Source organism: Topomyia yanbarensis, chromosome 3 (genome assembly GCF_030247195.1).
Source record: "Topomyia yanbarensis strain Yona2022 chromosome 3, ASM3024719v1, whole genome shotgun sequence".
Taxonomy (NCBI): Eukaryota; Metazoa; Arthropoda; class Insecta; order Diptera; family Culicidae; genus Topomyia; species Topomyia yanbarensis.
The window spans coordinates 18,611,670-18,639,061 of NC_080672.1; the positions used below are offsets into that span (position 1 = coordinate 18,611,670).

Sequence of the window (27,392 nt, forward strand, 5' to 3'; positions counted from 1 at the left end):
GATGGCGTCCAAATGAATCCGGGCTGGTTGAAATCTCCAAACCGGAACCATTCGTCACTTGAATCTGCGATTTAACAGACGTATTCCACGGCATCAAGATGAAACTGCACAATATTACAGTCATGTTGCTTTTCCGGAGGTATGTAAGCAGCTCCAATGAAACCGTTTTTAGATGCTCTGCTAAGTTTCACCCAGACAGTCTCAATGGAAGAGAATCTTCCTTCCGCAATCCGACAGGAAATAAGAGTGTTCGAAACAGCCACAAGAACCCCACCGCCACGCGAGCGGGTACTGTTAGTGGCAGGTCATCAAGATGTCACAGGTTTCTACAGCTTTTTAAAATCAGTTATTTGCGCAGATGTCTTGGAAACTTCACAATATATTTTCTTGTTTAATCAATTTAATTTTAATTTTTGCCACCGTCCGGTAAAAATATTTCCTGATACTCTATTTCTGAAGGGAAGTGTTGGGAGAAACCCATGCAAAGCTTATGCTACCTGCCGTCATGTCAGTTTTAATGTAATTATTTCTGTAATTACTAGTTTTACTGTTTCTCCTCCATCTTTTTGTAATAAAGTGTCTATACCAATTCCCAACGCATATCGATATGAAACTTTACACCAGCTTCTAAATATATACCGTTCCAGATTATATTCTTTTTCTTTGATCTGTGGTCTCATTTTCAACTTATCGTCAGAGTCCCGGGATGGTACACTGTTAATCAAGTCATAAGGAGTAAACCACCTTCATTGCTTTTAGAATTTCTGAGTCAGCTCAATTTTACTTTATATATGCACCGATCTAGTTTGAAATAAATCAAACATTAGGAAAACTGACGGTTTTGAACGGGCGGTCGCAATTATATTACCATCTATTTTAATTTAATATATTGTTCTCTTAGTAATTTTTACCACTAAAACAAAGTTCTCGGATAAAAAATAGTTGTTTTTACAAATTTAATCACCAACTTTTAGAGTTTAGAGCATTCATTGTTTTCAAAAGCGAGTAAATTTTAGTGTCTAGAATTTTTTTTCAGAAACTCTTCACCAATCTGAGAGTTTTCGCATTATCTCAATAAAAAAGATGTAAGAAAATAGTTGCCACCGCCTTATAAAGGGTCAACGCTTGATATTGCGAAGATAGATCTCGAATAAAAATACCAAATGTGCCGCCATCTAGCAGAATCTTGCATCAAACTTCATCCAGAAGGTTCGACTTCCAACTTTTACACACACACTCTCTCTTTCTCATGCGCAAGAGAGCGGACCATCGCGTTGTCGTTGCTCATTCACAAGACACACGGTTTCGGGTGGACAGTAGGCCTCGCGGTTCGTAGACAGCCGCGGTACGGCAGTCGTACTTTTGCACTGATTGATTAAAGTTTCTCACTTTGAATTAGTTTATCGATGACAATTACTGTCGGCTGTCTGTCGCTGTCTGTTTGCGGTCTGTAAGTGAAGTAGTTCCTACTGTTGGTTGTGCGGTTTCGGGCGGACTCGCAGGATGTATACTGTTTCCAAAGGTCCCAGCAAACTGGTGGCGAAAACGCGAAGAGGTACGCACGCTGGAAGCATGTCGGTGGCTGTGAGTGGGGCGGAAAATCATCTGACGAACTCGGGGCTAAATGTTGTGCAATCGATTTTGATGCGACCGGAAGATTTTGTTTTATTTTTCTCGTGATCAAACAACAGGACTGATTGGAGACTTTCTCTATTTGATCGTTTTCCAGGGATACCGCAGAATTATGAAAAGTTTGAGCTGATGCGTGATTTGGGCAAGAAGAACGGTGACTGTGATATAGACAGTGAATTGAGGTGAGTAGCTGGGTTCAAAAGTTTACATAACAAGTACCTAACCTGAAAATGTGTGGGATGCGGGTTTGATTTGGACTTTTTTCTGCATAGTGATGCAGAGTCGCAAGCGGGAAGTAAAGTGTTTGCTAACGTTTGCATCAGTGCATCGAAGAATGGTTTGGCTCAGGTTGATAGTGTTACATAACGTTTAGTACGAATGATGAAATGCAGTGGTTAGCTGTCAATCTAGAATATGCTTGTATGGGAGTTCAGCACGCCGTCTCTGTCAAAAGCCGGTGTGTTTCGTAACCGATTAGAATGGGCTTGGTTTTTATGAGGAACGAATTTCCTCAGTAGTGCAACATTTTCTAACCGAACATTAATTAACATTCGTATGATAATTTAATTATCAAACTCGTTTTCGAGCGCATTCTCGATAACGTGTGATGGAAATTATGTAGGGCTAGGTGAAAGTCAAATGAATAATAAATACCTGCACTCTAATCACTAATAGGAAGCGTAAACTGCAAAGGTTCTCTATCGGCTGAGTATTTCGAGCACGTGGTAACATGGCAACCAGAGCAAGCGTGGTCGTAGGATGAAACAAACATGTGAAGATCACTCATGCTGTCAATGGTTGATGCACTTCAGCGCTATCCGTCTTATTTTTACATCGTTCTCGTGACTATCGTGGACGAACTGTGTAAATAGAACTGTTTTAGTTATTTCCTTCTTTGTTATTAACATGCTAAATGGACAAAGCATTTTGTGAAGAGGAAGAAGCAGAAATTAGAGATGCATTTCTTATTATATTTGTATGTAGTTTCGAGATCACTAGAATCTCCAAACGAAATTTATTTTGAGCTTTGAAAAACAATATTTGGTTCCGAATTTATGCAACGTTATAATGGCATTTTCGTTTTTGACATTGCACTACACAGTACTACACTGGTTCAAGCTTGGATGTAATCTGTCTATTTTTTGCACTACAACACCGAATGTTTTCCAGGTAGTTGATAAATAAACTGAATAGTGAAGGTATTTATTTGTCACCGAACTTTTGGCAGGATAATTGTAAATGACACTTTGATCAAATTTCACTTTTTCGTATTTATAAGTGGCGTGCATACTCGATGGCGTTTACGTCACTTGCGTACAAGGGCAGTACAGGGCTAGTGTTACAATCCTAGGCAAAGAATTCTTCCTGGTTGCAAACTCGAACGTACGAAGAGTGGCTTGTGAGGCCAACACATTACGCTTTGAACCGTGAGCTCAGGGCAAATAACATTCGGTCAAATGGCATTTAGCCCTGTTACATTGCACTGAACGGCATTCGTTTAAACGACAATTTTGCTCTAGGCCAAACAGTATGGCCACAGTGTTAGAAGGATGGATTTGTAGCGTCTATAAATTTTTTCTGACGGGACAGAGGTCGCCATTGCAAATTTGGCAGGAATTATCATTTTACTAAAACTCAGCTTTATCAAGAATTTTTATAGGTTTTTCAATTCTAACTGGAAAAAAGTGCTTCCACGTGCTTGACAAACATTTCCAAATCTAATTCTATTACTTAATTGGAGATTGTGCAGTTTTTTCTTGAACCACGAGAAATTTTCAGGTCTTGTTATAATTAGAACCGTCTGTCTGAATAAAAAGAAGAGCCTCTCAAATTACACAAAAATCTTCCCAAAGATTAAGTTACATGTCAAGTTTAAGTACAGCGTTAAATTGTCTGCTAAATATGCATTCTGGACCACTGCATTTACCCAAACTACAAATATGAGAGCTAAAAATCAAATGTCTTTCTTTCTTTAAAAGATATTCACTCATTTATAGCAAATAAAACACCCAAAATTGCCCGATAAGTAGATAGATAAGATGTGCTGTTGTCGCCTTCCTGGAACATTTGAATACAACGCATATGTTTCGTCTCCTTTGACAAGCTGTTTGCTTGAGGTCCGCTTAGCTAGACGTAATTTGATCTAATGTATACATCTCTCTTTCTAGTTCGGTCGTTGTTGTGCGTGAAAATGCGTCGTTTGTTTTCTCCTCTCACACATCACTCATCGTTGAATGTTTGTCCACTTTTTTTCTTGGCCGATCCCTTTGTAGGTCTAAAAACTTAAAATCACGTGTGTTCAACAAGATAAGGCAAACTTTATGTAACATGCCCTCGAGGATTGCATACACTGTCGGATGTTATGGGATTAGTCCCTATGTCGACAGACTTTGTTAGACCATAGCGAGGATCTAGATTGTAAGTGGAGTGAACGCCAGCGACCATGTTTGAGGAATGATTGGCAGGTTTATTTTAAACTTTCGACCGAGGGAACTGGCTACTGCTGCTTGTTTTACAGATCCATCACATTTTATTGCCGCTGTGAACAACATATTTCTGTGTCAATACTAAAGCGATTGTTTGATGTGAGATAACCGTGATTTTTTCTTTTTTCCCCCCTTTCCGGTAGTGTACCCCGACCAGTGTTCCAGACAACGAAGAAATCAGCCACACACTACCTGCGAGCACAGCAACAGCAAGCCGTAGGAGAGCATCTGAGTCCGCAACACGAGGAGCTGATAAAATACATAAATGATTGTGAGTATGAGAATGTGCAAACTCATTTGGAGGTGTGTTTTGTTCTGTCATCGGCTGAATCGAATCTTGTTTTCGTGTGTAGCAACCACGAGTGAAAGTCAATTGTCTTAATTCATTTTAGATTGAATTTGTTAAAAGTAGATCATGAATGTACAAGTTGAATGAATTCTGTAGTAGTATTAATACTGACAAGTACGCAATTTCTACGAGGCTTGACCTAATCACTATCGTTGATGGTCACTGTGTGCTGATAGTTGATGTTGAGCTCAATCTCTGAACGCGCTCATCGCGACCACAAAACAAAGGTGAAGGGGTATTTTGGCCCTAGTAGTGAAGCTGTCGCACTATATTATTAATTATGCGGTCTACAATCGATGGAATGCGCATAAATTGGCATCATCATCTTTGCGTCGTCCCTAAGATCCAATAAAATACCGGAAATGGCCTGAGAATGATGAAATCCGTCTGTCTGAGTGCAACGAAAACTCCAATCGAATGCCCCAATTATCTCCCTACTACGTGATCCAATGGGTTGAATAAAAAAGGCAGACGTTGCTGTAACCAACGTCTTCTAATGGGTATTGGTGATCATAAAAACAGGGTGAATAAAAGCTCATTACCCTATATATAATTGCGAGAGGGATGGATGAATATTCTGGATCGAATCTGTTTTTAATTTCGAACGGAAAATTAGGTTAGACAATGCTTCTTAAAATTTTTTAGAGTATTATAATATAAAAGCCGACTAAAAAGCATAAAATTCGGCGTAAAAACGCTTAAAAAATTGGCATCCGGTTAAAGTTTTGTCTTCATTGTTACGCATAAAATTCCATATAAAATTACATTCAACACTACAAGCTGTCTAGAAAAACTACTCGATAAATAGCAGCTATCTTCTTGTCCAGTTTTGATAGATGCTCTTGACAATTACTTACGTAGAAGAACGTTAGTACGAATATTATGTTTGAAGTTGGTCGTCTTCTAGGCTGTAGTAGACTTTTATTATGAGCCGCTCATTTGTATTTGTATTTAAAAGATGGGATGAATTAATGACAAAGTCTAAGTGTTCGACAAAGTCGTTGAATCGTCATATCATTGCTAAAATCGGACTGTAGTTAGTTTTCCGCATTTAGATATGTAGCAATGTTCCAGGATGAAGAATACGGGTTGGAGCGCCCTATGAGATTTCGTACTCAGCTACTAGAAGTAATAATGGGCTGCAACGTTGCGTACGCTTGTCTACGATTTTCTAAAGTATGCAGTCCTAATAGCCTGGAATGGTACTTTTATGGTAACAGGTTCAACGGATCATTCCAAGGCAATTAACGTAAAGCTGATCGTATGAAGCTGTGCTGGATAGCTTCAATTCTTTGACTGCACGTTGCATGATAAGGGCTCCAGACGTTGTTTGCAAATTCTAACTAGGAGTGCACCAGTGAACTGCATAAAACCTTAAAACAAAAAGGATTCAGGAATTCGCTGAAAATTTTGAATTTGAAACCCAAGAGTTTATTCGCTTTGTCAATAGCTGCTGGGAAATGATTTCACATTTGCTGAAGTGATTCCAAAACATTAAGCATCAACATGTTTCCATCAAACCAGTTGTTAAATGTATCAATGAGATACTGTAGCTCACAGCAATCGGCATATTTCCTTATTACAAGTAATATTTTCAAGTCGTCGACAAAAAACGGCTTTCTTCCACGCATTGCCGTTCAAACACTATGCTATTTTATATAGTGCCAGACCTAGCGTACTACCTAGAGGAACTCTGGAATTATTAGAAAAAAAATTCAGACACATAGTCATCGATTTGAACAACAAGATCGCGGTGTTAAAGGTAAAATCGAAGTCAGTGTCAGAATATGGCGGTATATCCCAGCTTAAAAGGCTTTTCTAACAGTATCTCGTGGTGTCGAAAGCAGTCTCAAGATCCGCTTGTAGTTTAATATACCCAAAACGAATCATCGGGAGCGTACATGTATCTGTTTTTTCGCTATCCAACTGTGAGTGAAAAGCTTCCAAATGCTTCATTAGTGTTTAACCTACATTAACTTATGCAATACAATATCGAAACTCATTGCTACACATTGTTGGCTACACAGTGCCACAGTGCAGAGATAAACTGAATAAAACATACCAACGTATCCATGTTGTCCCACTGATGATCGCTGCTGCAATGATGAGAAGTTTATATAGCTTATTCTAGCAGTTAGTAATCACGTGTTGTTCTATTTTAGGGTGTAAATTTTAGTCCTCATCAGGAATCAGGATTCAATAGTGACTGGTTCAAATTGAGATCACAGAACGACTTTTCGGGAGTCATAGTTCAGTTTATAACCCTTTTAACGGGTGTTCAATAAAAAATAAGAATGATTTCAATACCTTTATGTAAGTAAACTAAAGAGCGTAATTTTTTGACGTAGGACTACGTCTTTGTTTTCGATATAGGGGTGCACGTTGCAAATTCTACAAAAATGGTATGTAACGAAAAATGGTCCAATTTTAAACGCATATAATTCAGCCATCTCACGATAAATTTTCAAATTTTTTGCGCATGTCGCCCCAAAATACTTCTAAGAATAGATTCCGATAGATAAACCCAAAGATTTTTGTTATCATGGCATTAAAAATTTAAATAATGAGCAACCTAGTAAAATATTGCTCATTTACACACAGAAGATAGCGCTTCCCTAGTCCAGCACGACAGATTTGTGTGCCTAGCGCGCTACGCTTCTATGAATGACGTCATCATCGACTATTTAAACGGACGGATTTCGCCAGAGCAGCTCAGTTACCTGTTGAGCGGCAGACGAAGCAACATAGTATCGTGGTATTAGTTGTCTCTTTCGCTCTACCCATCATCATCAGCGTTGATTCACTTTGCTTTGTGCGCTTGGGTTTAATACTTGAGGTGAATGTGTAGGTAGGTAGATCTAAATTGCACAACGAAAGTTTATTATTTACGTTCGATCAATTCATTTCCCCTTCACGTGATTCATTTTCACTCAGCCTATAGTATTTTGATTCTACTAATAGGTACATACTACAAAGCCTATTTATGAATGAATACACTGCCACTCGGAAAACCGTTGCAAAAACGCATCTTGTCCACATATAAGATTGTTTTCGATTCTTGTATATTTATAGTTTCGATATATGATTAAGACTACTGCATTCGCTATATTTGTATGCGTACTTTAGGAAAATTACAATAATGGCAAAATATAACTAGAATGCTTGGTCTATACATGAAATTTGATTATATTGTATAAAATTCGATTTGCTTCACTGGTCCGAATTTTTTACCACACACAATCGAAAAGTTTTTACAAGCTAATCTTATGCTATAAAGATTTAGTTCCAGATATTAGTTCGGTCACAGTTTTCTTTCTTCAGATCTTCTTAAATAAGTTTAATCGGATTCGATCACCTACTACAAATAAAATGACCTGATAACCAAGAAGGTTTGGTTCAATATGTAATATTCGATGTTGATTAGTTGTGATTAAACCATACGTAAGAAATATATTTGATATGCTAAGAAAATAAATATTTTACATTAAGTAGTATAGTCCTACGTCTACAGCTCGTGTAACCCCATAGGGCTGCCCCTTGTAGTTTTATCTCTCCAAGAGAATTGCTCTCTGGACTCCCTAGAAATGGGTGGCATGTTTCTTTTCGTTCGGGTGCTGTCAGTTCAATCAAAGATGGCGTCGAAACAGCAAGCACTCCGCGAGCGTGTTGTACGGTTTTACGAAACGCATGGTCATCGTGGAAAAATGTTTACTGTAGACCACTTTCGAAACGAAAACGTTGACCAGGTAGAGAGCATTAGAAAGACCAAGTTCTTCGATTTGAGTTCGACTTGCGATTTTGAACTCGCTAATTGCTTTAGGGCAGCCTGATAGTCAGAGCAAAAATGAATTCTTTTACTACAAATTCCCTGTTGAAGTGCCGAATGTATTCCACACAGAGTCGCACCATCCAGCCAGACAGTTATTCCTCACGAGTAGGAATTCTCACATTGAATATTTTAAAAGGAATAAGTGTGAGTGTAAGGTCACTGGGAGCAAGTGTATACTCATCTCAAGTAACCATTTGGGGTCTTAGTCTTGTGTGGCTAATTGCACGATCTATTGGGTTTCTGTTCCCAGATCAGTAACCTTAGGACGGTATGCACAAGAAAGGTCATGCAAGCTTACTTGATTCTGAAATCAATATCAGCTGCCCAATTAAGTTTTGAGTCAAGAATTACCCCAACGTTAGGTACTTGATCTTCTATAGCTCAGAGTCAAAGAACTGCAACGGAAGAGCTCCGATTGTAATCATTCGTTGCGTGGAAAGCATCACTGATGTTTTATTTGGATTAACTGATAGTCCAACATGAAGACACCAGTGCTCAAAATTTCAAAAAGTGTGTTAATGCAAATATCAACGAGAATTATATGGCAATCATCGGCGAAACAATATGCCAGAAACTCAAGTTAATTAAGTTTTCTCAACAAACCATCGGCAACAAGGTTCCATAAAAATGGTGACTGCGCACCACTTCGAGGACATCCGCAGACACTCAGTTTCCTTGCCTTCACTTATCTTAACGATGAGCATAGATATCGGTTGCTAAGCATTGCGTGTATCCAGTTCGTGACATATGAAGGTACTCCATGACCTCGTGCTGCTTCCAAAATGGATTCGAAAGACATTTTGTCAAAAGCACCTTCAATATCAAGAAAAAAAATCTCTAATTTGAATGCTTTTGAGAAAAAGCTTTCTCATTGTTGTAGACAGCCTTGTGTAACAGAGTGGGAGTAGACTTTCTCCGCTGATATGCATGTTGCATTGCACGCAGTTGATGATCGCCTAAGCTAACATTCCGAATGTAGTGTTTTAATAAACGTTCCACTGATTTGAGAAGGAGGGAGGTCAGACTTATCGGTCTAAAGCTCTTTGCATCCTCATAAGTAGCGCGGCCACCTTCGGTAATAAATCGTACTTATATGAAAGTTTTTCGATTTCGAAAGTAACTTCTTTAAACTGCTAGTCTCGTTGAGAGACATTCGTGCAGAGGCTTTTCCAACCACTTCTGTCAGAGGATCGAAAAGCATCTATGTATGCTTTGCGAGCCAACCCGTCCATGCGTCTGCGATTCCAAGCTTTTCTACATAATATTTTGAGTCGAACAAGTTCGATATTTCGCTTGAAGCACGCATAATTCGAAGCGGACAAGCCTCTTGGTGTGCTGCTACTATGAGTTTGTTTTATACACGACCTCATCCAAGCGACTTGGACGTTCAATTGTCAGAAGATACCCATGAAACCTTGCCGCCAAGTCGTCTTCGTAGAGGTCCCAGTTTGTAGATTTGGGATTACGATATGTGACGATATCGAGACGTTTAAATGATAAACGACGATATACTTATAATCAGATAACGACGCACAGTGATCACCTTCCATACAAAAGTCGAACAAAACCTTAATAGAATTTGATGAAAAAATTACTATGGGTAATTTTGTGACGCCGAATTCATATTTGATAATAATTTTTTATTTTTTGTTCACCTCAAAATTTTGGCAGTTAGGGTGGTTGGAAAATTCAACATTTACGAATACAAAGTACACTATATCTAAAAAATTATTTGAAAAAAATTGATGTAGTAAATTTTTAGCAGAATACACATTTTTTCAATTGTTGATAATGCTGAGAGACATTTATAAATTTTATTGCGAATCTTGGGTAATCAAACACTACCATGCGTCTCCTTCAGACATATGAAAAATCACCATTTTTCATGCCTCGGAGCAGAAAGGGGCAAAACAAAACATTAATTTTCGGAAAGTACACTAATTTTCAAGTGTCATTAACTACAAGAGATCTTTCCGAACTGCTTAAAAAAGTACAGCCACTTTGAACATAAGAATTTTAATTTATTGCGCGATTTATTATTTTTCCTACATGTCTGAGCTAGTAGAAAGGCTTGTAACGACTAAATCGAATTGCAAGTATAAGTCCAGCGAATATTTTTTCAAATGAAACCAGTTCGACCCTAATCGGAATCTTAACTAAAAAAATATATTGATTTGAATAACACAAGTTAGAATGCAGTTTTTTACAGAATTGATCATAAATTTCACCTTTGAAGTTCTGTAAAAAATCCAACTTTTGTCCTAAAGACTAAATATTTTAAGAAGACTCCATTCAACCTGTTTACAAACCAAAAAGAAAAGTTAAATCATGAAAAATTCAAAATAAAATTTTGAGGTTTTGTTCGGCTAGGCGACACTGTGCGACGGCTCGAGCTCGTTAGGTACGAGCCAGTTTGCCAACTAACACGTAATACCATCAGAGCACAAAGTTACATCTAACACCTTTTCTCTGCCACCACGTGTAAATGTTGGGCGATTTCCTACATTAAGTGTGTGTAGATTTGTACAGTTTACTTTGACAGTTTTGGGTCTTTTTCAAGTGCCGCTTGATGATAAACCAATATTCCTCGATTGGGCCGAGCTCTAGTGTGTCTTTGGGCGCCACCTGAACCTAGTAGACGTCATACCACTACATGTCCTTTTTCCGTAATGGCAGGGTTCAAAATCCGGCCAAAATAGTGTGGAATAATCGTGTTGCTGAATGGTAGCAAACGTTTTTTCATGCACTCTTTCACGTAAATTTGTTGACGGGCTCGGTCGCAATGAAAATGTCGCTTTTCAAACCACAGGTACAAAAATCCTGCAAAATCAGATATTTCTGTGTGAACTTCGACAGGTGCATATGCTTGTAAATATCGGCCTCTATTCCTTTCGGTTCCCATTACGTTTGTGATAGTCGACTTGGCAACTTTTAACAATTTCGCTAACTTAGCGTGCAAGTAGTTCGGATTCCGGATATACGCGAGCAAAATTGCTCTATGTTGCTCCTCTTGCTTAGACGACACTTTTATAACTGGACAGCAAATGTCAAATAGAAAGGCATCTCTCTGCACGCAGGCAAATGAGGGTTTTTTAGATTTGTTGAACATTGTGCAAAGAATTGCGTCAAGTTCAATTCGACCAAATTTTGATTCGTAAAACCTTTTAAATATCGTTATGAAATTTTTGGTGGCTTTGAAAGTGCCAGATTTATCAATATTTTCATATTTTCCCAGGTGTCGGTGCGCTACAACATTAATAATAACACATCTCATTTGTTCGATAGTGTAATTGACTTTTTGGTTTCAGGGAAACTGATTGAGGTGATTTTTGCGAGTCCTTCATTTATATATTTGGTACAATCTTATTGAATACTCATAATTAAAACCTTGCACAAATTAGTATCAAAATGGAAATATAATAAATTTGAATAAAAACAAAAATAACATTCAATGGGGGTAGAATGTAAAGAGAGAAAACGAAAAAGGAACAGAGGAGGAAGAACTAATAAATAGATAAAATGGAACAAAACAAGAAAACTAAACATGACATTTAAAATATTGTAAAAAAGATTAGTAATATGTAAATAGTCAAAAACCTACCAATATCAAAGATAGAAAAAAATCCAAAACATAGAAACAACAGAAAATGGACCAAATTAAGATAATGGAAAAGTTAAAATTTGAAAATATGTAAACATCCTTGAACCTATCAAAAACACAATATATGCTGTTTCGTTCATCTAGAAGAGCTATAGACGTGCATCCAGACCCGAGAATGGGGCAGTCTGTAATTCAGGAAACTAACTGCTTCAAATATTTAGGACTCCACACTCTCTTGGATTGAGCATATAAAATCTATAGAGAGAAAAGTTGCATCGTTATGTGGGACTATGCGTAGTATGCTCTTTTGTTCCCCAGCATGTACTTCTAAAATTTTATGCGAACATCCACTCATTGCTGAACTACCTTGTATCTGTGTAGGGGTGTGCCAGCATTTAGAATCTGAAAAAGCTATAAAAACGCTTCAAAACGCATTTCTTTCATCGGACCTAAGTTATTCAACCAGATTCCTGCTGATTTAAAGCAAATAACATGTCACACTCTTTTGCCAAGCAAAATTGAAACAAATTTAAAAAACAATAGGAGAATTTTTAATTTAAACTTCGTTCACCACCAATCGAGCTTATTCCTTTAGTAATAATTGGATAACATTTTTTTAATAAAAATAATTGATTTTTTTTTCTAGCAATAAGCAATAAATAAATTTAAATTATTATAAACTTCCTGCAAAGCTACGAGGGGCCCCTAAAAGGATTTTTTCGCTGGGTACTCGCCGTAGCTACTTCTTGTCAAATTTTGTGTTTTGTCGGTCTCGTATTGTTTTTTTTTGTTCTCAGCGTTTCCGCGATTCGTAACTTTGTTTTGTTGTGCTGATCTTTTTTGTACGCTGAAAACTGATGTGTCCACTACCGTTTGTGAGCTTTCTGGTGTGAGGAACTAGTAAAATAAATCAGATTGAATAATTGAAACAATTACATTAAAGAAAGGAAATGCAAAACGAAATTAGACAAACATGGAAGAAATAGGAAAATATTGCATAATGGATAAAATAGTGAAAAACGGGACAACAACAAAATGAAAATAAAATATTGTAAACATGGAAAACAGTTAAAATGGCAAAAGGAATACATATAAATGCGTCAAAATATTTATAAACAAGATTGCAATAAAGTAAACAAATATAGAACTAAAATTGAAATATAAAAATTAGTACCAAATTAAAAAATTGAAAGCACGAAAACAAGAAAATGGGGAAACGTTAAAAATGCTTCCAAATAAAAGAAATGATAAAATACATGAATGGAATAAAAAGATAAAAATAAAATAACTAGCCGTATATTCAAATTAAAACAGCAACAAAATAGAAAACTTGAAATTCATTTTTTTAAATGGGTAAAAAAGAAAAATGCTAAAGGTAAAGAAACAACAACAATTAAAAATGGGATAATATTGAAAAAATCCATGCAAAAGCAAAGAATAAATTTCAAAAATAATAAATAGAGAACAGAATTTAATGAAATGGAATTCACAACACAAAAAATAAACGAAAGAAATAGAAAAATTGATTTTTTAATCAAATGAGAGAAACCATAGCCCCCCCCCGAAACGAAATCGATTTTTGTTTGGAAGCCTTTGTGAAAACATTTAAAAAATGGAGTGTGACTTCACAGTTTAAAACTAAAGTTTGTATGTTTCTTCACAACGGTTTAGTAGAAACACTAAACCCTTAACATTTTTTTATTTTGTTCCGTTCAGTTTGTTTGGAAAATCAAATAATCAAAAAAAAAGATGGGTGGGTAATGTCTAGGACATAACCGGAGTGTCGTGACTACTCGTTTGACTTGTAATTCAAATCGAATGATACTCAATGAAATATGTGGGATTGTTTCAAGTTATTCTTTATAATAATTATGGTGGTTTTGAAAAGAACCTTTATTGTTGGCGTCTGCGTTGATAGGGGATGCGCTGGATTCTAAGCTGGTTGAGACATTCATTCATGAAATGAACAATTTTCTTCCTTTGAAATATCAATGTTAAAATCTCTCGAAACAACCATCGGAATCTTTTTCGTACAAAAATGAACACACTTAGCAAAAACCTAGGAGCGGGTAATGTCCGGGACATAACCGCGATGATCATATTCTTAAAATTCTGCTTGTATCTCTTTCAAATGGCTAAATTTTACGCATTAAGTTCGATTCACCGGGCTCAGCGAAATTTTCCTGGGGATCCCGTTCGTTAGTATATTCAGCAAAACAATTTTATTAACGAGTTCTCCGCATTGAATACAGGTCAATAATTTCATATAATGATTTCAACAAGCAGACAATGTGCATGTATGACAGGTGGGAGTGTTCTGAAGTGTTTTTAGTGGAGGTAACAACATAAAATCATGTATTGGACATTTTACAATGATTCTCCTTAACCCTGCAAAACCACGGGGTTGGCAGCAGAGGGTTAAGTTGTTTGGAAGAGATGACAGTTAATATATGATAACTAAAAATATAAAATTGTTCTATAAATTGCAAAGTTATTGCCGCGTTGACCTGAAAATTTGTCATTTCATTCATAAAGGAACAATCATTGAAATTATGTCAATTTATGCTTTGCAAGATTTGAAATAACTTCGAAGTGTGGTCACGACACCCCTGTTATGTCATATACATCACCAACCCATCTTTTCATCATTCGTTTTGGTGTAGCTTTCGCTTAGTGTCAGAGTTGCGACATTCACTGATTTTCTTGGAAGGATTTGCAAAAACCTTCGAGTTTGTAGATTAGAAAAACATTTTCTCATGATTCACTGGTAAAAGTACAGAATTACCAAGCGCAAACTTAATACTAGTTAATAAAAGAAACTTTCTAATTAAATTCTTTTTCCATTTTACATTCGTCCTAATAAGGACGGTTTGTAGATAGCTATGTTGATACAAGACGGGAATCTTTTAAAACAATTAAAACCTTACCGACGATTGTTTTTACTGCGTACATACATCTTTCCCCTTTCGCAGCTCACTCCGAATGAGTACGCTTCGCATCAAGGTGTTCCTATTTATAGACTTTACAATGCAGATGGAAGGCCGTCCTTTTGTTCGATAAATGAAAATATTTTCATCATTCGTTTTGGTGTAGCTTTCGCTTAGTAGTAGAGTTGCCACATTCTATGATTTTCTTGGAAGGATTTGCAAAAACCTTCGAGTTTGTAGATTAGAAAAACATTTTCTCATGATTCACTGGTAAAAGTACAGAATTACCAAGCGCAAACTTAATACTAGTTAATAAAAGAAACTTTCTAATTAAATTCTTTTTCCATTTTGCCTTCGTCCTGATAAGGACGGTTTGTCTATGTTGATACAAGACGGGAATCTTTTAAAACAATTCAAACCTTGCCGACGATTGTTTTTACTGCGTACATACATCTTTCCCCTTTCGCAGCTCACACCGAATGAGCACAGTTTTCATCATGGTGTTCCTATTTATAGACTTTACAATGCAGATGGAAGGCCGTCCTTTTGTTCGATAAATGAAAATATTTTCATCATTCGTTTTGGTGTAGCTTTCGCTTAGTGGCAGAGTTGCCACATTCACTGATTTTCTTGGAAGGATTTGCAAAAACCTTCGGGTTTGTAGATTAGAAAAACATTTTCTTACGATTCACAGGTAAAAGTACAGAATTACCAAGTGCAAACTTAATACTAGTTAATAAAAGAAACTTTCTAATTAAATTCTTTTTCCATTTTGCCTTCGTCCTGATAAGGACGGTTTGTCTATGTTGATACAAGACGGGAATCTTTTAGAACAATTCAAACCTTGCCGAAGATTGTTTTTACTGCGTACATACATCTTTCCCCTTTCGCAGCTCACACCGAATGAGCACAGTTTTCATCATGGTGTTCCTATTTATAGACTTTACAATGCAGATGGAAGGCCGTCCTTTTGTTCGATAAATGAAAATATTTTCATCATTCGTTTTGGTGTAGCTTTCGCTTAGTGGCAGAGTTGCCACATTCACTGATTTTCTTGGAAGGATTTGCAAAAACCTTCGGATTTGTAGATTAGAAAAACATTTTCTCATGATTCACTGGTAAAAGTACAGAATTACCAAGCGCAAACTTAATACTGGTTAATAAAAGAAACTTTCTAATTAAATTCTTTTTCCATTTTGCATTCGTCCTAATAAGGACGGTTTGTCTATGTTGATACAAGACGGGAATCTTTTAAAACAATTCAAACCTTGCCGAAGATTGTTTTTACTGCGTACATCCATACAATCTTTCCCCTTTCGTAGCTCACACCGAATGAGTACGCTTTGCAGCCTTCGATGTTTTGGTAGCATTTTTAGTGGCAGTTACTACCGCCTTTTCAGTGACTGCGTTTCTTAGCCTTTGGCTTTTTGGCCTTCTCACCGCCACCTCCGTTTTTCCTCTCTCCGGTGGTAGCCAATTTGATTGGTCGTCCGATGCAGCTTCTCACGACCACGCACGTCTGTTATGCACTGCGTCTTACACACGTCTGGCTTTGAGAAAAGCTGCGACACCCCTATTTATAGGTTTTATCATTAATGTTGATTCTCATTTAAAGTAGTTTTTGAACTATTTAAACAAATTTTATATAGCAAACAACGTATCGGTAGCAAGCGTTGAACGTTTTCCTTCCGATTTATGAAACAAGATTGGCAATCCGTTTAGTAGAAGAAAAGTTATTAAGGTTCAAATTGTACGTAACGCTTTCGCTAATATTCACTACTATCGCTTTCTCGCTCGTTCTCGTGGCGTGCATGAGCCTTTCCTTTCCGCCCGGGTTCTAATGACATAACCGAAACTAATATGCCGGCTTTCCCCCACCAACTGCTCTCGTCAAGCAACCCAATACGAATAATCAAAGGAACAAACATGTAGTGAACCTATATATAAACTTTTCATTATTTTATTGTTCATTTGCTGCACCATTTTGACGGCTCTGTGCGGGATGGGCTGAAAATTTTCACTTTTCCGAGTCGTTTTCGAAAGATTTTTCAAAACACTATTTTTCCGTTGATAATGAATGTCCTACATATTCCAAAATTTAATACAACATTGGTACAAATATTTTCGACAAAATGCCGAAGAAATTGATTAAATCCATTCAGTACAACAAAAGATATAAGCGTTCAAAATCTTACATCATTTTTCTGCCGAAATTTTGAAAAGGGGCCCCTATATTGAAAGGTAAGTCGTTAGTCACGACAAAAATGTTTGAAGTTCAAAGAATCCAAAAAAAGTTGTCTTCATGAAAATTGCGGGATTAATCAGGTTGATATCGTTTTAGTCGTTTTAACGTTTAAAAGATCAAAAGCAGAAAATTTGCTCTATCCTAACATTAGATTCCAGAAAAAGCGCTATTTTAACATTAGATTATATTCCTAGTATGAGTTACCTCACATAGGTTTCACCAATAAAATTCTTTAAATGAAAACGTTTCTGTGTGATAAACGTTCGCGAGCAAAGAATGTATGCTGCTTTCAGCAGTTCCAGTTTCATCATTCGTTCGCATTCCTAGCATCTAGTGCGCGCTGTGACGCTTTTTCAATCCTTTTCGCTTGGTATGTTATTCATGGTTATTAACGTGCACACTTTGTAGTTAGCAGCTGCCACAGGAAAAATGAATGTTCAATAAAAAAAATAACGTAACCTGCAACCAAGCATATGAACATTATTCATATGCTTGGTTACCGTTTATTTTAGCAACAGCAATAATTATTTTTATCTGCAGCGATTTATTGGGCAAAGTTATATTTCATTATGTCGGAACCTCCACCTCCAAAAGTAGTGTGCTACCAGCATGGAAACCATACAACCTGGGCACAGCTGACAATACTGTCTTTCCAGCATACCGGTCTTGTTGTATAGGTTTGGAATAAAAGCTCTATCGCATTGAATCAGCTAGCTACAAACAATGGTATACACATATACTGAAAGGATCTACATAAAAAAACCCAATACTTTGAAAATCAGCAATAAAGTTGATTCAAAAGATTTCAGTATATATAGAAATATCGTTTCAGGGAGATATTTTGAAAACCAGTATTTTACTTCAAAACTTTTGGACCCCATCCGATATTTTTTCTGGCTACGTGCATGCCACAAAGGGAAAAATATGAAAAAGGTCTGATAGAGAAACACTAAAAGAAGTTTTTTTGGAAGACATGAAAAAATACAAAGAAATAATATAAAACAAAAGTTCAGTTAAATAAATTAAATAAATTTAATGAAAACTGTTTTGATCAAGCGGATAAAAAGAAACAGATATAATGATAGATAAAATGAAAAAAAAAATGAATAAACATGAAGAGATGAAAAGATTTGCAAAAATGGGACAAATACAAAAAATTAGACAGTTTTTGAAAAGGATGCAAAAATGGTAAAAATAGAAAAAGGAAAATATAGGGCAAAACATACAAAAAAAGTAAAATGAGATTGTTTTATTGTTTTATTGTTTTATTTGGGAGCAGGGAAAAGCCCGCTGGAGCTGAAATCCTTTCAATCTCGCTCTCCAGCAGGCATAAAACCTCCTCATCTTTTGTACCAACAGATTACAAACATCCAAATGATACATATAAACGATTCACTATAACTAATACTACGAGTACAATATTTACGCTTACAAACTAACACTGAGATTATTATCGATATGACAGGGTATTATGGAACAATCGCTTTACAACATCTCGGGACAAGTGAAAATCAAAGACATTAGAACAACGATTGAATAGACGACACATACTAGCAAATGGCTCATTATACCCGTAATTGGTCCTGGCATAAGGTATTCTTAAAAAGGGATGAAATCGAAGACTACGAGGTTGAATATTGAAATCCACATATTGTAGGAGATTAGAGCAATCAATTCGTGATTGTAGCAGATCAGCAATGAAAACAGCTTTAGAGACATCTCGTCGAACGGACAGCAGGTCGAGATTAATAAGTTGACAGCGGTCCTGGTAACTCGGGAGGTTTAGTGGATCTCTCCATGGAAGTTGACGAAGAGCGAAACGAATAAATTTGCGTTGAATAGCTTCTATGCGCTGGATATCGATTTGGTAATATGGTGCCCAAATAACAGCACCATATTCAAGCGTTGAACGAACCAGAGCACAGTAAAGTGCCTTTAAGCAGTATATATCGTCGAAGTTCTTCGAAATACGAAAAATAAACCCCATTAACTTAGAAGCCTTGGAAATTGTATATTCTATGTGATCCTTAAAATTCATTTTAGAGTCTAGTAGAATCCCCAAGTCTTTTACGGATGACTCTCGCTTAAGAATGGTTTGCGAAATCTTGTAGTCATATTTAATTATCGTGCGTTTGCGGGAGAAAGAGATAACGGAACATTTTGAAGGATTCAATACCATCCTATTTACGCTGCACCAATTTGAAAAAATATCCAACTGTGTCTGCAGAACATCGGTATCTTCAGAATCTTTGATTAGATGAAATAGTTTGAAGTCGTCGGCGAATGACAACTTAAAGCATTCCAATGAAAAGTTTAAATCATTTAGATAGAGTAAAAATATGAAGGGTCCAAGATGACTTCCCTGTGGAACCCCAGAGGTCACTTCGAATGGCATGGTTGAGCAGTCTCCAATTTTCACAGTCATGTCACGACCAGTCAGATATGACTGGATCCAAGCCAGAAAGGAACCATTGAACCCAAGCCTATCGAACTTGGCCATTGCTATCTGGTGATTTATCTTATCGAAAGCAGCAGAGAAATCGGTATATATGCTATCAACCTGAAGTCGTGCTTGTAAGGACTTGATGATGAAAGATGTATAGCAAACAAGGTTTGTTGAAGTTGATCGTTTGGGCATAAAACCATGCTGGGTATCAGATATGTATCTAGAGCAGTTGTGAGTGATGAATTGGAGCACAATAATTTCAAATAGCTTAGATACTGCACATAAGGCAGCTATCCCGCGATAGTTTGATATAAGGCATTTGTTCCCTTTTTTAAACACGGGAAAAATGTAAGAATGTTTCCATGAGTCAGGGAAAATTCCCGAATGCAAAGAGGTATTGAATAGTATTGATAATGGTACGAGGAGACTGCTTATGCATTTCTTTAGCACTATAGATGGAATTCCATCGGGTCCGGCGCTTGACGATGACTTCAATTCAGAACATGCCGTGTTGACAATGGCAGTTGTGATGAGGGGGTGGGGCCCAATGGGAGAATGGGGAGGAATATTTCTGGTTGCAGCTAAAATTTGATGGCTAGTTAAAGTTTCTTTGGTAAAGACACTACTGAAATGTTCACGGAATAAGCTGCATATTCCAGACAAGGTTGATGCATATGAATCGTCAAGTGACATCTGAGCGGGTAATCCGGATTCTTTCCTCTGCTCGTTAACGTGGTTCCAAAACAATTTTGGATTTGTTTTAAGACTATTCTGAATGCGACGTTGGTAAGCATAGTGAAGTGTCTTGTTCAGTCGCTTGTAACGATTGTTGAGCTGTATATAATATGATCTCAGATGAAGGGTGGGATGCTTCGACAGTTTTCTGAGTGCTGTCCGTTTGGTGCATTTATATCGTTTTAAAGTTGGGTTGGACCAAGGTGGATGCATGGGTTCACGGCGTGTCTTTTTAGGAATAAACTGATCAATTGCATAAGATACAATATGCGTCCATAGCGTGGCAGCAGAATTACAGTTCCCATTGGATAGAAGAGAGTGCCAGTCCAACCCTAACAGAAACCTGTTCATTGCTTCGAAATTTCCATTTTTATAATCGTAGTAAGTAGATTCACAGACTTCATTGAAGATAACAGGCGAGCAATTCTGAATAGTGATATGGAGAGGGGGGTGATGGCGACAAGTTTTAACAAGCGGTGAAGGTGCAGCGGTGATTGCACAAGTACCGGCGAACTCCTGACTGACAAAGCAGAGATCAAGCAGGCGATTGTTGCTGTTGTAACAATTATTCAATTGAATCACACCAGCGGTATTGTAGTCGTCCAAAAGCCTCCGAGAAGAAACAGTTTGTGAAGAGCAGTTTGCATCAGGGTACAAGTAACTGGACGAATTACTGGTCCATTTTATTCCTGGAAAGTTAAAATCGCCAACAATAATTATCCTGTCATTCAAAGCCATTTGTTTCGTAATCAGGGAAAGAGAGTTCAGATGCTGATCAATTATATCTAAATCATTCACTCGATCGGGCGGAATATAAATAACACAGACATAGTGCGTGTAATGTTGGAGCGAAAGAGCGACCCAGAGCTGTTCGACGTTACAGGTGACATTAGAGAGTGGCACCAGACGAGATTTGAATTTTGAGCGGCATGCTATCAAAACACCTCCTCCTCTCACCTTGGAACTATTCTGATCGTTGCGATCCTGCCTGTACACCGTGTAAGAGCTACCAAAAATTTGCTTCGATAGTGTGCTACTGTTCAACCAAGTTTCGGTGAACAAATACAGATCGTAAGTACTGTCAGAGCAAGCAAGACAGTACGCACTTACACAGCTATTTAGGCCGCCTGTGTTCTGGTAGTATATGTCTAAACTAGGGTTGTCTGGAATTGGTGTGCTTGGTGTGAAACTGACACCGGCTGATGGTACATTGGGGAGCGGGGGCATGATTGACGAATTAGCCGTGTTATAATTGCTGGAGATTGTGGTGATTGCACAAGAGTGTTTCTGTTGCGAATGGCTTTCAGACGAGGGGGTGGGGGAAGGGACGGATTCAGTCTGCGTTGCGCTGATTGCTTGGAGTTGTGCTCTAAAAAAGGAGCAATTGTCACACCGCTTGGCCAGAAATCTTGAGATGTGATTACTTCTTCGAAATCAGCAGGAACACTTAATTTGAACGATACAAAAGAGAGCGGCCAATCAAGATTCTGGCGCACGAGCTTATGGCACAAGATTGATTTTTTGTCACAGTTAATTCTAGCGTGTACATAGTTACAAATGTTATCTTCTGATTCATTAGGTAAAAATCTGGTGATGTAGAACCACTTCTCAGCTTTAGGTAATTGCTCTGCGGGGGGAGCTACCAAGAGAGAGGAATTCTGATTACTATTTTGGGCTATTGCGGGATTTTTAATAATGGTTCTTTGGGGGAGAGCAGTTTCGTTATATGTTAATTGTTGGGGACGCGCGGGTTGGATCATGAACTGTTTGGGGCCGGTATATGGTACATTTGAAATTACTGATATAGCTTGCCTGCCATTAGTTTGCGTTGATGTTGCAAGCGAGACATGAGCTGCATAGTTGTTGTTACATGTTGATGTTGATGTAGACGGAACAGTGAATCCGACTGACGACGAATATGCTGCAAGTGACATGTGGTGCATTCGATTTGACTCGTTGGTGTGGGTATCGGTGGGGCTGATGGTCATAGCAGTGGTAATTGGCGGCAGCGAAATATGTGTGTTGGCGGGGCGGTTGGCGATGGTAATTTGGGTTGGTAGCGGGTGCAATGGAGTGATGTCGGTATTGGCATCATTGGAGGCAGTTGGAGCGAACTGAATTGCATGATGTACCACAGTAGTGGCGGGGGCGGTATTGGTATCGGTGTCGGTTGGAATCGGATCGGCGACAATTGAAATGGCTTCGGCAGCGGCGGCAGCAGCAGTGGGAGTAGCAGCGGGAATAGTGGCGGTAGCAGGCGTATAGGCGGCATTAGCAAAACAGGTGTGCTCAGAATTGGGAGCAATGTAAACATTTGAAGTTGGTTGTGTGTGCGGTGTGGTAGCGGTGGTGGTAAAACCTCGGGCAGACGAGATTAAATGAAGAAAATAGAAAGAATATAAAACCTGGATGAAATGGGCAAAGCAACCAAAAAAAATCAAATATGAAATAAAAGAAAAAAATATTAGAATTAGCACCACACGCTCAAGCGCATTCGTAACGCCAACCGGTGAGCCTCAAGGAAGTAACCTATGGCCACTGATCTTTCTCTTATTCATCAACGATCTCTGCACCCGCATCAACTCTGAAGAACTACTTTATGCTGTTGATCTGAAAATCTTTCGTTCAATTGCCTCAGAACTCGAATCTGCTTGTCCAAGACGATACAGCCTATAGAGAGGAATGGTGCTTGCTAAACGGTATGCAAATCAACGTCGATAAATGTAAGGTGATAAGTTTCGTACGCTCGGCAAATATAAGGGGTTGCGATTATACTCTTCAAGACTGTGTCATCGAGCGGATGGATTCTATCCGTGACTTGGGAGTGTTATTCGACAGAAAACTTCGTTTCGCCGACCACATCACTCCAACAACGGCGAAGGCTTTTGCAGCATTGGGGTTTCTAAAACGGAACACAGTCAATTTTGTGGATTTCTACGCACTGAAATCTTTATACTGCGCACTGGTCCGGAGCACCTAGGGATATGCTGTACAAGTACGGGCGCCATACAATGCCATTCAAAGTAGCCGGCTAGAACGCGTTCAGTGAAGTTTTGTACGATGTGCTCTCAGAAAATTACATTGGAACGACCCTATCCGTCTTTCGCCATATACTAATAGATGCATGTTGCTAGATTTGCCAACGCTGGAGTCTCGCCGCACTTTCTTGCAAAAATGTTCATTTTCGATATGTTGTCGAACAGTATTGACTGTTCCGACATTCTCTCGAGGATTCATTTGTTCCCCATCGTGATATAAGGAATCGTCCGCTTCTGTAGATTCCTAGGCACCGTATAGAATATGTCCAGAACAATCCGGTAGACAGATGTTGTAACAGATTCAAAGAAACTGCTTTAGTTTATGACTTCCATACCACTAATTCCTACTATAAGTTAGCAATTAGACATTTTTAACATTGACACTAGCAATAGCATTAAGTGTTATCTGTGCGATATATATCGAAGTTGTAATAATAATAATAGTACATTAAAGAGGAAAACTTTCTCATATTTAAATAATATTTTCTAAGTGAATGCGAAACATTAGGGACCATTCATAAATTACGTAACACAAAAATTGCCCAAAATTTACTCCCTCTCCCCCCATTTAACAAAATGTCACAAATTTCTCTATACCACCCTCCCTTATTACGTAACAAATTCCGAATTTTTTTTTTCTTCAGTAAAAACATGTTATGTAACGATCTAGCTTACTCCCCCTCCCCCATGTGTCACAACATGTCACAATATGTCGTACCCCGTATTGCCCTAAAAGCGTTACGTAATTTATTAATGGTCTCTTACTAGTTTTCTTTGTGGATTTTTATGTTCTTGATTAGTGGAGTTATTCAGAATTCGTTTCACAAATCCTATTGACCAATTGAGCACTCTAAAAAGAAGGCAGCTAAGTTTGTTCCTCTTTCTAATAGATTCTTTTGTGATCCATTTAGCAGCCACGACGGATTGAAATACATAGAAATAGAAGTCACCATCAACAGATTGCAAAGTTTCTAACTATGTTTTAAAATTCCAATCAAAATCATTTTCGAGAACCCGGAACTTTAAGCTTTAACTAACTCAGTTTTTTAAATAGTAAAAATTCATGAGATAATTATAGTAAAGTATGAAATAGAAAATAAATTTCGTTTCTTTAAAACACAATTTACATAAAAGATCGTATGTTTTTTTGCCCACTCCGCGATAAACTCTTTTTTGAGTTTTAAGTTTCAAAGATTTCTTTTGATTAGTCTTTAATGCAGTATAAACTTTATAATATAATTTACGATTAACCCTTTCATGCCCAACTTTTTTCTAGTGCATGTAGGATTTCAAAACTATTTTTCCTTGAAAACGGTGGGGCTAAGAAACACGAAAAGCCTATTTTCATAAAGATAGGTGCTTCCATGGCAGTGTTAGAAGCTGGTAAATTTTTACCTTCAAATGCTCAATAAAATTCTGCTAGGATAATTACAGTAGTCCAATTACGTGGAAAACGTAGCCAACGACAGTCTAAATTGATAAGTTTTATCAGTTTTCAATAATATTGCAACATAACGAAGCTATACGAAAAATTCATTTTCTGACGTCAACGCAAACTGTCCCTGGTAGCACTGCTCCATTGGAATCCAGTCAGACTAATTGCAACACCTTCAGCTCTAGAGCTGATCCTTGTAACTGTTAATACTCAAATTTATGGCAATAATCACATTAATGAGCCTTACTTGTTTTTGTGAGCAAATCTCGCCTCAATCAAAAGTTATAGCTGTTTAAAAACGTTGTTGTCCACAAACAACACGGGCATGAATGGGTAAACTTTATGATAGAAATTAGAGGAAATTAAATCATGCCAATATTGAAACTATAATAAATTGTTATTGAAATTATATTTGACAGAATCATTCCTCCTGTTAAAGGTCCTCCCCTCTCGGCGGACCTGGTTATCATGTGTCGTTCTAACCTAGCGTGTAAACAGGCGTTTTAACGAGTAGATGTTTGTCAGTTTTAGTCCTGATGCTACCCGTTAATCATTTTTTAGTAGTAAGACAAACGGGATATCAATAACAGTAGGGAAATGAAATGGCACTAAACAAAATGCGTCAATAACGACGCTAAAAGGACGGCGGTGGGGAGACAAACGAAGTCATCACACTCATCATGAGTGATCAGAAGCTGTAAGTCAAATCAGTGTTGAATGGGGTACACAAAAATCCACTTATAGTTTACTGCAGCATAGGGTAGCTGTTCCCTAATTCATTTAATCCCCTCAATTCACCCTACTCATTTGAACATATTAGTAAGAGTAGCAGCTGCTATGTAGGTCTGATTTAAAATATTTGCTCGAACGATGGGATGAAAAGGAGTGCTCATGAGCATAACGTTTAGCTATATCACCACGATAACCGAAATTCGGACTACCAATGCTGTACCGCAAATAATTTTAATACTAGCATACAAAAACAACAAAAGCTCAACGATTTCGACAACAGAAACTAACTGACGCTCACGATCAGCTGATAGACAATGCTCGCGTTAGCTTTTGTATTTTTTTTCGTAAACACATGATCGTCTGACCTTTTGGCTTCTGCAGGACGCCAATCAAACCAACACTGTGTATATTTTTGCCTACGTCATAGGATACGATCATTTTTTAAATTTGCGCTGGTTGTTTTTGCATCCGTGTATGGTCAGAGAAAGAAATTTTTATAAATAAGTTGGGCATTCTTGTATGAATGGTCTGCCATATATTACGACTAGAACACATACAATGTTTTGTAGTCTGTTCGTTGAATGTTTCATTTATTTCAGAATCAACTAGATACACTCCTTGTTCACTCAATTCAATGCTTTCTCTTCACAATGTCCGGGTTGCTAGAGATTACTTTCTGAAGCATGATACGATAATCGTAATGATCATTAATAATTTATCAGCATCTTTTTTCGTTTCTTTTTATTTCGACCCCTAGCGTGGAACATGGCGGTAGCACCAAATCCCTACGACGTTCCAGGTTCCCCTGACAGCACAAGTAAGTACAAGCAAACGCCTCCCTTTTTTAAAATCGTAGCTATCTAAAACGATCTACATTTATTCGTAGGTTCCAACACCTCCCTCTCATCGTCCTGCAGTACCAGTTCAGCGTCCTCCACCTGCTCGAATTGCAGTACGACGACACTGTACTACAACGACCCGCCCAGCCCGGTGCTGGTGGATTTCAAACCGTTCGATCTGGAGTCCTGGTGGGGGCGGAGAATATTTAACAATATTACCAAAAATCTGTGAAAGTCTGAATTGCTAGGCGTAGAAACACAAACACAAAGAAATCACATATAAAATTTACAATTACTCACCGCAAACAAGCTATCGCGAAACTAATCAGCTGAAAACCAATAAAGCAAAATCTGTGAAACTCTCGAGGAAGGCTAAATTGTAAAAAGTAGTGATATGATTAGAAGAAAAAAAAATGGAAACAGTCGGTAGCAATCCAAAGGGCAAATCTGAGAAAACAAATGGTGCATTATCAGCTCGAAATCAGTATGTTGCAGAAGAACCAGCCAATCAAGACTAAGGGAATGTGGGCGTAAGAAAGGTATGTTTTTGTGATGATACTTAGGGCATTTAGGAATGTTTTGTTTATGTTCGCGAATGAATGAGAGCAGGGATCGTTTCAGTTGCTTAGTTGAAGTATGCTTATTAGTGGCCTAGGAAATGAGCCGTGCACAATTTGAGCAAAATTTCGAAAATGAGCTTGTCCAATTGTATCGTTACCTGGATGACAATTACGAAGAATTGTTTCACTTTTGTCTGACGTTCTAAATCAGGGCTGGTACACAATCCAGCCATTCTCATCAACGGCGAAGAAAACGGATTGAAGCTCTATTTATTGTCTCTAGTGAGCTTACAGCAGCTGGGTACGGAAATCCCAAAAAGACCGATTTGTTTCAATTGAGTGTTGGCTAGGGGTGCACAGAAAATCGCAGCTGATCGTCAAAAGTAATTATACTGAGATAGTGTTACCTATTAGATATGTTACGGAACTGAGATAAGAGAAAAAAGTGCTAGTAAAAAGAAGACATTTGATATAAAACAATGTTGATACAGTACGAGGACAAGCGTAAATGGGTTGAAAGAAATTTCCATTTATCAAA

The 27,392-nt window shown here is 37.7% G+C and overlaps 1 protein-coding gene across 1 annotated transcript; it reads left to right on the top strand.

Moving 5' to 3' along the window:
* Nucleotides 1–1,318: 1,318 nt before the first annotated feature.
* Nucleotides 1,319–27,356, top strand: LOC131688836 (MAPK regulated corepressor interacting protein 2). The gene is made up of 5 exons (XM_058973390.1): nt 1,319–1,555; nt 1,730–1,814; nt 4,262–4,389; nt 26,213–26,272; nt 26,342–27,356. The coding sequence occupies exons 1-5, from the start codon at nt 1,504–1,506 to the stop codon at nt 26,524–26,526; spliced, it is 510 nt and encodes a 169-aa protein (XP_058829373.1). The 5' UTR covers nt 1,319–1,503; the 3' UTR covers nt 26,527–27,356.
* Nucleotides 27,357–27,392: the final 36 nt, after the last annotated feature.